This window comes from Nicotiana sylvestris, chromosome 4 (genome assembly GCF_000393655.2).
Source record: "Nicotiana sylvestris chromosome 4, ASM39365v2, whole genome shotgun sequence".
NCBI classification, from domain to species: domain Eukaryota; kingdom Viridiplantae; phylum Streptophyta; class Magnoliopsida; order Solanales; family Solanaceae; genus Nicotiana; species Nicotiana sylvestris.
The window spans coordinates 32,855,385-32,867,570 of record NC_091060.1 but is presented as its reverse complement, the minus strand read 5'-3'; the positions used below and the strand labels follow the sequence as shown (position 1 = coordinate 32,867,570).

Below are 12,186 nucleotides of genomic sequence, written 5' to 3'. Positions count from 1 at the left end.
AAATAAATTTTTAATAAGTCAATATACTTTTTTGTGACAATCAAATAAATTGACAAACATATCATCTACTAAAATAGGAGTTCTTCATAACACATGATCATGTCTTTAATATTACAATAATCTTTCTTCCATATGCTTTCGACATTAACTAAATTTTAATAATTAAACATAAAAATCATTATGAAACCTAAATAATGATATGCTGTGTTTAAATTTTAAAAAATTACTGATCAAAAACTATTTCAAAATATAGAAAGATATAACGCTACTAGATTTTAATGATTCACTGATCCAATAAAATCAAATTTAAAAAGTTTATCAAATACTACACAGCATCTTCATTTTCTCGTTTCAGATATTTCAAAAAGAATTAAGCTGTCGCTTTAAAAACAAGCAGAAGATCGAAATTACAATTCCGCGGCTTCAATCTCAAACAAGTTGAGATCAAGTATATAACGCCACATACTTTCTCTATCTGCCAAAAACAGATTACTGCTTCATGTCCAGCCAGGGGTATGGAGTAGTAACCTATACAACTTCCAAGATCTGTCTAATTGAACTGATTAGGACTAATGTCTCATCAAATCATGCCTCGTCTATTAAAGAGTGCAATTTTTGGCGAAAGGTAGGGATTTTGGTCGCATCTATTGCCATTACCAAGCCAGTAAGCCGATAATCTTTTAGCTGCAATGTCAGGAGAGGAATAAGTGTTTCATTCACGCAAAGTTATCTGATAGGAAATAACAATAGGAACGTAATCGCACGAACAGTAACATTATACAGACTGAAGAACGACAACATTAAATTTGGAATATCAACTCCTCCACGGATGGAAGAAAGGAAAGAGCATTTTGTCTTTTTAAGAGAAATCGCCCCAATCCTGAAAAACTAGGGGTCACAACACAAATACGACAAAAAGTTACACAGTCAAGTCAAACATCTCTATAACAGCCCCATTTGTTCCGGAATTTTTTTGTTGTTATAGCGAAGTGCTATTTATAGAGAACATATATTATAACATAGTATGAAAATTGGTTCCATAAAAAAAATTGGCTTTTATAGTAAAGGCTATTATATAGCATGTTGTTACAGAAAGGTATGACCAGACTACCTTTGATTCAAATGAATGTCCACCTTTCCTGTCTAGTCCATAAGAATTCTGTACCCTTTCATAAAAGGTTAGCTTTCTAAAAACATGATGCTCCACAAAAGTTTATTTTAGTGAAAAAAAGCCAAGCACGGCTCGCATGGGTTTCCAATAAATAGTTAACAATTAAATTTTCACAGTTCAAGGCAATGGTTTTTGAGCACTGAAAAGAATTATTACTACAAAGGGCAAACTATCATTCTCAGAAAGAGAGTAATACAGAGATGCAGCAGAACCTTCAATTTATCTAGCCTCTATCCCAATTGAATGATACTAGAACATATATGAGTAAAATATTGCATTGGAGTATATACTTTTGTATTTTCTCCACTATAGAGAGTTTACGGAGTTGCAGGATATCAACACATATAGACTATAAATATAAACTGCCATTATAAAATACATAAAAGCTTTGATATTATGAGAAAAACACTTGCCTCGTCAGTCCTAACCAGCTGTGTATGCAAAGGAAAACTTAAGGACCAAGAGCTTAACTGATGAAGCATTTAAAGGAAGAGTCAGAGATGTTGCAGCAAAAAGGCAAAAAGAAATATATTTAAAAGAAAAAGCTGGTACCTCGAGAAAGATTTCGTCTTCTGCCTTAATGTATACAACAGTTTGATCGCCACTTGGCCCATTTTGCTTGACCGCATTCTTATGCTATAAGAAAATCCATAAAGCAGCAGACAGTTCAAAGTCTACTAGAATGTAATATAACCATACTCAAATACCAAAAAGGTGATCATTACCTTGTAAATTTTACTGATTACCAGGTAAAACTTGAAGCAGAAAGAATTCCGGAGCTCCTCTGTAGGCTTAAAAAGACATAAGAATGACAAAGTTTCACTACAAGGTAAAGCTACATTCACGAGAGGAGAAGCAACAGACGCAAAAGTCAAAACAATATGAGCATGTGAAATTAATTCAAGCTCATCCATCTAATATTCTCTCATCTAACCTCATCTTCTGTAGCCCAAGAGACTTCATCAAAAAGTGCATCATAAAGGTGTGGCAAAAGCTGGGGAGGAAGATTCACAACACGCTGAGAGACCAATAGACCAACATCCTTGGCTTGGTCTCCGAGAAATAAGCTCAATTTAGAGTAAACATCCTTCTGGTGGCATGCATTGAGCAGGAACTTTTTCAGGTCCGCTATGCACTCTAGATCCTATTTTAGACAATCATAGCCAGATAAACAGTAAATATGCAAGAACTCAAGGAGTAAAATACTAACAGCATTAAGAAATCCCGTACTGAGATATGAGCATTTAGCACTGGTAAACAAAAAGGGAACTTGGGAGTTCCTACAAACTTAGATGCCAAATTTGACATCACAGGCCGGGTGGACATGCTGACAAATTTTATAGTGTAGCATGGATGTAGATCATTTTAAGTGCCAGTTTCTTACCTTATACCTCCCCAAGTTAAGAGCCGTGACGATGGAGTAAATACCATCATCTTCATCATTCTCTATTTTAACAACAGTTCCAACTGTGGGTTGACCGAGTATTACATCCACAAAACTACTCAAATCCCATTGCTTATTATCAAGGTAGGTCTGCAGCAGGATTTTCACTCCATGGAAATCACTAGGTTTTGGATCAAAGAACTCAAAATCTGCTTGAACAGTGCCCTATCAAAATCGAAGGAGAAGCTGTTAATGTACTAACATCACATACTAATAATCACTTAACAGCAATGAGTAATGGGATGTCTTACATCAGACTCTTCATAATCCGAAGAACCAGAATTTTCACTCTTGTCTACAAGTCGGCGTTTTTCCATTCTTTTACCTAGAAGGAAACACTCGGCTTCAGAACAAGCAAGAAATATAACCATCAAACTAGAAAATGAAATGGACCACTGCTCAAAAAAAATTCATGAGATAGAAACTACACAATATATACAAGAATTTAATTAAATACACTTCACCTGAAGAGCTAGGTAGATTACTTTCTGGAAATCTGGAGTTGGGAACCTTGTGTGTAACCTTGTTATTTGAAGCAATCTGCGCCACTGAGCGAGCAAATGGGGAGAAACTAAGAGGTAGACATCGTGCTGATCTGCAATGTCTTGCCGGCTTCCGGGGCATTATACCAAATATGTGAACCTGAACAGTAACTCTTATTGGACTGGGCCTGACATGGTTCAGCTTAGTCAAGTCCAAAAAATGAAAAATTTCAAATCCACTTTGTCTTTTTAATTTCAAAACTCATCTGCCAAATCTTTTCTCCCTTAAGTATAACTAAACCTAACTCAACAGATTATATACTAAACTTAAATCAATATTTTTAACATGTGAATTCATAAGTTTTCTAATTAAACAAGAAATCAATAAGAGATGCTCAACAGGTATTAAATGAAAACCAAGCAAACAGTAAGATGACCCATTCATTGGTTATTAACTCTAATGACCCAATTTATAATCTAACTATCTCCCAAAAGGCTATTAATGCTAAATTAATTGATTATCAAATTGTTGGTCAACTCAAATTACTAAAGTAAGCAAACAGCCCATTATCCGTAATTAAAGTCAATAAAAAATTAACATTAGTAGTTGAAGCAAAATTCCATGAGCATCCCGTAAACCCATCCAAACATGCATTTGAAAGTTTAAACAAGCAAAGTTATTCATTAACTAGACAAACAATCAAACAACAAAGCATGAATATAAGCATGAGATATTCAGTAGATTAAATACACATAATGGAATTGAAGTGCACCTTTGAGAATTTCCTTTTCAAAATTGATTCAAAACCTTCAGCAACGTACAAAATGTAGAGGAAACCGAAATCCGACAAAGCGCCGATAACAGCAATAGCAGAGAAGAGCAACAGCAGAGGTCGCCGGAAAATCAAATTTCCGGCCAGAAATTCTCTGTATCGATTTGCCTCATGAAAAGGTCGCCGGAAAATTGTAAAGTCAACGGAAACAACAAAATCAGGCAAAAATCCGGATCTTCCCTTGAGTGAACGAGATAGACCTCTTTGAGAAGAAGGAGATGGCTAGTTTCTGTTCAGTGAGAGTCCGTCTGGAGAAGATTAAGAGGGGGTGGCGGCTGGCTTGTTTTTTTAGAGGAGTAGTCTCTGATCTATGTTCAGAGAGAGAGAGGTGAGGAAGAAGAGAGGGGGGGGGGGGCAGCTAGGGATCTGATTTTGTTCTCCTAGTTTAATTAGGTCTTTTTTTTGAGATGGGGGTAAGGGGGCACGAAAATAGGCTTGGTCAGGGAAGTGGGCTTGGGTCGTGTGTGGGGAATTGGGTGGTAAAAATTGTACGGGCGCTTTATTTGGTCGGCCCCATTTAATTTATACCAATTTTTTTTAAAAGTTTTAAATTATACTTATTTTTTAACAATTTCAGCTCTCTTTCTCCTCCTCCTTCGTTTTCTTCTTCTTTCTTCTGCGGCTGTTGGTGATGCTATGAAACTTCAGTCCATGGGATGATTGCCATAAGTATGTTTATCAGATTATTTAAAAACAAATTATAAATAATTACGTAAATTAGTAGATAATAATTTGTGAATATTTTCACGTAATTCTGTTCTTTTCACGTTTATTGTTTCCAAATTTTATGATTTAGATACTGTTGACAATCTGATTATTTTATAGTAGTTATACACTATGAAAGAATAAGGTGATTATTTATCTAGTATGTTAGAAAGCTTTTTCAAAAACTTCAGCTTATATAGTGCTGAAGTTTTTACAAATGAACTAAATAACTTCAGCATCTTCTGCTGAAGTTTTTGAAAAAGCTTTATGACAAAACTAATGAATCCAGGACAAAAAAATTCCAGCTTATATAGTACTGAAGTTTTTACAAATGAACTAAATAACTTCAGCATCTTCTGCTGAAGTTTTTGAAAAATCTTATCCAGGACAAAAAAACTTCAGCTTATTTGGTGCTGAAGTTTTTACAAATAAACTAAATAACTTCAGCATCTTCTGCTGAAGTTTTTGAAAAAACTTTATAATAAAACTAATGAATCCAGGACAAAAACAATTCAACTATTTTAGTGCTGAAGTTTTTACAAATAAACTAAATAACTTCAGCATCTTATCCAGGACAAAAAAAACTTCAGCGTACTGCCTTTGCTACTTCAGGCCCGTCTACTAGAATGCTGAAGTTTTGCGTGATTGCCTTTGCTACTTAGCCCCGTATGCTGAAGTTACGCGAAAAAGTGGGTACGCTTGTAACTTTTTTTGCAAAGCGGGCACAAGTTAAAACGTGACCCAAAAAGCGGATATAGATGCAAATCCCCCATTGGGTGGATTTTAAGGGAATTGGGCCATGAAAATTAACTTAGTCCGAATTTAGACCAAAAAATAACCTCCCCTCCCCCCTTTCTTTCTTTCTTTTTTAAATTCTTGAACAAATAAATTAAAATCTAACTTAACTATCATTAGCAAATTCTATTTATCTAATAACAAATGCATGACATATTTTATTTGATTTTTTATGTATTAATTCTAACAATTAAAGAGTAACTAATTCCTAAAAATACAAATTTAATCTACGATGGAATGAAACGAAAATGTGACAATTTTTATGATTTTTCTTATGATTTTAAAATATTAAATATGCATGAAATGCAACTAAATAAAGAAAAACACCTAAAATCCATTAAAATTATTTTTTGGTCTATTTTTAGGAGTTATTTTCATGTGGGGCAAAAATTAGGTGCTCACAGGTGCCTCTCTTTGCTCGAAAACATGAAGAGTTTCCAAGCAAAGATAAAGTGAGCAATTACGAGTAATTTTTGCTCGTTTGAAACTCCATGGGAAGCATTTTATTTGAAAAAGTTTGACCGAACCTTGCTTTGGAGGTTGCCTACATATCCTTGGGTATAAAGGAATCAGGTCAGTGTAGTTTTGGAAGTTTTGGTAGCTGGGACTACCGAATAGTTGTGATTTTACTTCTGTTGCTGCTGTTTCTGCTTGCTGAGCTTCTTATAACACCAAAATCAAAATGAAAAATTAGACTAACTAAGCCTATCAGCTACAAGTTACAAGATTCCTATCTATAAACCTTCTGAAACTTGATCTTGAGTCTTGGCTGGTTCTTCCTGCAGACTCTGATCTGAATCTTGATGCTTGTCAGCTGCAAGTGCTGGTTCATTCTTCTTCAGCTTTTCGGATCAAGGCGGGACATGCAAAGCTTGTAACTTCACTTCTTGTCCATACTTTCTCTGATTCTGCATTTTTTTTTATTATTCTAGATTGAGACTTCTTCTTTTGATCGTCTCGAACCCTATGTCTCGAGGTATAACCTGCTCAAACACCAAAACAAACAAACGAATGAAATTTTTTGCCCCAGTTTTCACTAGGTAAATTTTGTGAGTTATTTGTAACCAAAATTCTATACTACTTCATTATTGAAAGCAATAAAAATTAGGATTGTGTATCCTTGGGAAAAAGAGATTAGGGAGTGGAGATCCTATATCTAAAATGAAATCAACTAGGGATTGGAGACCCTATTGTTGGAAAATCATCAACTAGGGAGTGGTGACCCTATGTTGGCATCAGGTTATGCTGACATCAACTATGGAGTGTAGACCCTATGTTGGCATCAACTAGGGAATGGTGACCCTATGTTGGTATCACGTTATGTTGGCATCAACTAGGGAGTGGAGACCCTATGTTGGCATCAACTAGGGAGTGGTGATCCTATGTTGGCATCAGGTTATGTTGGCATCAACTAGAGAGTGGTGGAGACCGTATGTCGGCATCAACTAGGGAGTGGTGACCCTATATTGGTGGCATCAGGTTATGCTGGCATCAACTAGGGAGTGGTGACTCTATGTTGGCATCAACTAGGGAGTGGTGACCATATGTTGGCATTAGGTTATGCTGGCATCAACTAGGGAGTGGAGATCCTATGTTGGCATCAACTAGGGAGTGGTGACCCTATGTTAGCATCAAGTTATGATGGCATCAACTAGGGAGTGGAAACCCTATGTTGGCATCAACTAGGGAGTGAAGACCCTATGTTGGTATCAGGTTATGCTGGCATCAACTAGGGAGTGGAGACCCTATGTTGGCATCAACTATGGAGTGATGACCCTATGTTGGCATTAGGTTATGCTGACATCAGGTTATGTTGGCATCAACTAGGGAGTGAGACCCTATGTTGGAAAATCATCGGGTTATGCTGGCATCAACTAGGGAGTGGAGACTCTATGTTGGCATCAACTAGGGAGTGGTGACCCTATGTTGGCATCAGATTATGCTGGCATCAACTAGGGAGTGCAGATCCTATGTTGGCATCAACTAGGGAGTGGTAACCCTATGTTGGCATCAGATTATGCTGGCATCAACTAGGGAGTGGAGACCGTATGTTGGCATCAACTAGGGAGTGGAGACCCTATGTTGGAAAAGACGCAACTAGGGATTGGAGATCATATACTACCATGATTTTGATCTTCTCTCTCTCTCTCTATCCCTCTCTCTCTCTCATATGTATTAGATATAGCTTAATAACAACTCAATTTCACTTTATTTTTAAAGAAAAAACCGTCCACATTCTTTATACACTGCAATTCCTGTCTTCTTGTTCAAATATTGGCAAGAATAGCTAAACATACTAAAGGGTAGTCAGGTGCACAATAGCTAAACATACTAAAATCTTCAAATGGCAATACCTTTGAATCTCTAAAGGCTATATGGCTACAGGACCTTGCGGAAAAAATAAGAACCCAACAACAAAGAGAAGCAAAAGAAGATCTTCACTTAACCGTCAATTCTCTCCCTCCTCCTTGGTGTCAACCATTATCCCTATATACTTAAACCCAACCAAATAAGTTAACCATTATGTGTCGGGTATAGCCCTATTTCTATTAGTCTCTTTTCTCTCCCATCCTACATCATCTCTATCACATTAACCGCACCATCACTCACAAATATGCAATAAAAGATTGTTTTTCGGTAGGGTTATTGTGCCCCAAGGCACAAGAAAAGCACCCAAGAATGCAGTCCTGTAGCCAATGAAGTGGGAGGAAAACCATAAGGTCTCGAGTTCAAATTTCAACAAAGGAAAAAACTGCTAGGTGATTTCTTCCTATATGTCTAAGCTTCGGTGGGCAAAGATACCCGGTAACTATGTTGGTGGGAGGTAGAAGTTATCCAATGTAATAGTCCGAGGTGCGCGCAAGGAGGCTCGATCACCACCGTCATAAAAAAAATAAAAATAAAAATAAAAAAGAAACTGCACAAGAAAATATTGGAGCTTCAAAAATGAGGCGTATAAGTTAAATTTGCAAACTTTTACATGCCATTCATAATTCTAGCACTTTATAATGATAAATCCCCTTGTTAGAAGTAAAGCAACATTATTTAGCATAACAAGAAAGAGGGTATAAGACCAATAAATATTAACAACTCAGTTCCATAACCAAATGCAATAATACCCAGCAATGTAGAATCCAATTTCAGCAAAAGGGACAAAGCCCAGCACAAAATTTTCAATTATCGGCAAAAAATAAATAATTTAAGCATAAAGTTCCCTTTATAATAATTTTTAGTAGAAGAGAATCATACCCCAAAAAGAGAGTTGAGAGAAGGGTGGCAAGCGGCTTCCGACGGAAGACATTTCCGGCAACTGAGGGACAACAGAGGGGAAGAGCGGTGAGGTTTTTATTTTGCTGATTGATGAGGTAGCGAGGGGGCGGGGGTTTTAAGAGTCCTAAAGTTTCAAATAAAGCAATTTTAGTCTCTTGATTTGACTTTAATGCCCAAACTTTGGAAACTTTACAGAAAAATGAAAATGCATAATTTTTTTTGTCTATCCTTCATTCTTAATTCCCCACCCCCTTTTTTACGGTGGTTAATTTCTTAGTACCTTTGTCGGACTAATCAATTCACCTTTCCTCGCTATTGTTACAAATTACAACCCTATAAATCTCCATAACCTTTTTATCTTTTTTCCAATAGTGCAGTCTTAGAAGTAACTTTATTCCTATTTCCATCATTTGAAAAAGCTCAAATTTTAAAAGCTTTGGCATCAATTATGTTATTGTTGCATTGCCAATAGGAGTCAGAAAAAGCTCAAAGGACATCACCATTGTCATTCCTGATAACTCCACTATCTAAATTTCCTGAGTTATTCTTACTACAGCTATCATTATTAAGTTTGAAGCAACTTGGCCCTGGCTAGGTCTACCTGACAAGAGAGTACTTGATTTTCCTTCACAGCGCGGTACTAAGCCCCTAACCACTTTATGTTTGGGGAAATTTAACCTTAGAAATAAACATATGTTACGACCCTAAACCCAGACCCGGTCGTGATGACACCTCTCATGAAGACAAGGCCAGCCGATACAAACTCCCAAAATAAATTAACAGATAATAATCCATAATTAAGTCATTAATAAGGATAAATCCCATAATAGAGTGAAATATATCAATTGCGGAAACAAACACAGCCCGACATCGGGGTGTCACCAGTCATGAGCATCTAACATAAGTCTAAGAGTGTGAAAGAGTTTATACAGTCTATTACAGAACTAGAACAAGGGAAGTAAAATAAGAGGGAGAAACACTGGGCTGAGAACGCCAAGTAGCTACCTAATGGACTCCGAATAGCCTGCTGGGAGCAATCAACCCTCACTGGCAGGATCCACAGCTCCTGAATCTGCACACAGGGTGCAGGGAGTAAAGTGAGTACTCCAACTCAGTGAGTAATAAAAATAAATGAAGACTGAGCGATAGGAAAATACGTAAAAGACAACAAAATGCTACAAAGAGGTAGTGTAAAACCAATACAATACAATAAAACAGTGAAATCTTCTAAAAATACCTTAGTTCAGTATAAACTTCTTTAAAACACCTTTTTAAAAGTTAAACAAGTAAGTGAAATGCAGCGAGAAAAGATAAACACATAAAATCAGCCCCTCAGGCACAATATCAACAGAATCAGCCCCTCGGGCAATAACATAGAACAACACCAGCCCCTCGGGCAATAACATAGAACAACACCAGCCCCTCAGGCTATATCACATATCACACTGGGTACCCGCGCTCACTGGGGTGTACAGACTCCGGGAGGGGCCCCTTACGGCCCAAGCGCAATATCAAGCCATCTCGTGACATAATCAATAGGCTCTCGGCCACATATCAAGCCACCTTGTGGCATACAACTCAGGCCTTCGGCCTCATAACCATAATCAGTACAATACTACTGCGGCGTGCAGCCCGATCCCATAGTAATCCTCACAACACAGGCCCTCATCCCTACTCAATCAGAAGTCTCTAAAAGCCACTCGGGCATAGTAAAACATGATTCTCAGCCCAAAATATGATTTAAAGTGTTAAAACAAAGTAGACATGGCTGAGTTATAGAAATAGTAGAATATAGCATGACTGAGTATAGATATAAAATCAAAACAGTGAGAAAATAACAGTAAAAATCCCCTAAAGGTCCAAAACAGTTGGCACGAAGCCCAAATATGGCATTCAGCCCAAAACATGATAATAACAAACAGTTCTCAATCAAATACGTAGTAAAATAGTAATATGGGATGGACTAAGTCATAATCTCCAACGGTGCATGATCGAGGCCAACCTTGTACTACTACAAAGTAGCAAGAGAGGTCGAAATAGCTTTTACCCGAGAAGGTCGGGATCGATTTCCACAGGGAGCTAGATATTGGAGTTGAGTTTCTATCTAAATGGGAGTTGTGTAGTTGTTCCTAATTGCACTTCTAAACATTGTTGGTTTTGATTTTACTTCTAATTTTATACTACTACAATGCTAAATTAGGCTAAGTAAAGCTAAGATTAAACTATTGAGAGTTGTTCAAATAGATAAAAGGCACTAGGGTAGTGACTTTCTCCTAGGTGGTTAATTGACGGATTCTTGAGTCTAAGGCTAGATTGTCACATTTGGGGAGTATGATATAACCATTGCACGATTCTACTCACTCTATACCTCTCGGTAGTTCGAGTGATTTTGCCCGAATTGACTTTCTCAAAACCAATTGGGTATGCAAATTTGTGCAAGCAATTGAGATTCAAGTCGGGTATTACTATCTCTAGGTTTAACCCTTTAATTGGGGCTATCAATCTCTTGAATACGCCCCAATTCTTTGTTGGACCAATTTCATGGACTTGAGCTCTCTTTCTCAAGAAGAGCCAAAGTCTACTAAGCATAAACTAGTGTTTGCAACCACTAATTCAACATTAAAACCTTAAATTAGTCCAAATATCAAACACCCGTAGACAATCAAGCATCAAAACACAAGACCCATCAATTACCCACACTAGGGTTGAGCCACAACCCTAGCTAATGGGTCTAGCTACTCATAATTATAGAAGAAAACAAAGAAATAGATGAAGAAAAGCCCATAATAATTAATTACTAGATAAAACTTGAAGATTCAATGTTGAAATTAAACTAAAATTACTCAAAATGGTAAAAGAGAGAAGTTCACGAGCGCAACTCTGTCCCAAAATCTATCTGATGACCTAAAGATGGGAAAAGAAACTATTTATACTAGGCTGAAAATTTTGGACAAAAATACCCCTGCGGGTCTAGTGCGAACCACACAAAATCGAGTGCGACTGTAGTAAGGCTCTTGGCTTGGCTATTTTGCTCTCTGAAGTTGTCCACCGCGGACCACACAAATTGCACCGCGGTCGCGGTGGCTCCTATTGCAGTCTGCATAAAATGAACCGCGGACCGCATTGGGCATAATCCTCCAATCGTCACCTCTCTGAACTTTGGCTCTGCAGACCATACGAAATCGAGTGCGGCCACAATGAAATCAATGTGGTCTGCTCAAAGTCCTTTGCGGCCGCATTGCCTGTCTGACTGAGAAGCATACTCTCTGATCTTCATCTTTGCGGACCGCACAAAATGGTGTGCGGACGCACTGGCCCTGTTTGACTGAGATTAGTCTTGGTCTTGGTACTTGTGCAAGTTTCACTCCTTTTTGAGCTGCTTTTTGACACCTTGTCACCTTGTTGATCAAACCTGCAATCAAGCACAACTTGTGAGTCTTTGGGACTATTTTGTACACATTTATAATCAAAACTTAAGCAAGAAGG

At 37.4% G+C, this 12,186-nt stretch overlaps 1 protein-coding gene across 4 annotated transcripts; it reads right to left on the bottom strand.

Annotated features, from left to right (window-relative positions):
- Positions 1 to 240: 240 nt before the first annotated feature.
- LOC104226529 (protein BCCIP homolog) lies at positions 241 to 4,276 on the bottom strand. 4 transcript variants are annotated; one of them, XM_009778538.2, is made up of 9 exons: positions 3,871 to 4,276; positions 3,080 to 3,285; positions 2,867 to 2,940; positions 2,556 to 2,780; positions 2,106 to 2,315; positions 1,897 to 1,962; positions 1,724 to 1,807; positions 1,585 to 1,641; positions 241 to 684 (listed from the first exon to the last, which is right to left on the bottom strand). In XM_009778538.2, the coding sequence occupies exons 2-9, from the start codon at positions 3,237 to 3,239 to the stop codon at positions 586 to 588; spliced, it is 975 nt and encodes a 324-aa protein (XP_009776840.1). In that variant the 5' UTR covers positions 3,240 to 3,285; positions 3,871 to 4,276; the 3' UTR covers positions 241 to 585. The 4 variants fall into 4 exon arrangements, with proteins under 4 accessions (XP_009776840.1, XP_009776841.1, XP_009776842.1 ...); XM_009778539.2 differs by having other exon boundaries at positions 3,080 to 3,299; positions 3,871 to 4,235; XM_009778540.2 differs by having other exon boundaries at positions 3,080 to 3,279; positions 3,871 to 3,998.
- Positions 4,277 to 12,186: the final 7,910 nt, after the last annotated feature.

What these genes read in the sequence shown, in the direction of transcription:
- LOC104226529 (XM_009778538.2), bottom strand. Translation starts at nt 3,239, where the DNA reads ATGCCCCGGAAGCCGGCAAGACATTGCAGATCAGCACGATGTCTACCT. An exon ending in CGGATTATGAAGAGTCTGAT is followed by an intron (nt 2,781 to 2,866) that starts GTAAGACATCCC and finishes CGATTTTGATAG; the next exon opens with GGCACTGTTCAAGCAGATTT. An exon ending in CTTGGGCTACAGAAGATGAG is followed by an intron (nt 1,963 to 2,105) that starts GTTAGATGAGAG and finishes TGTCTTTTTAAG; the next exon opens with CCTACAGAGGAGCTCCGGAA.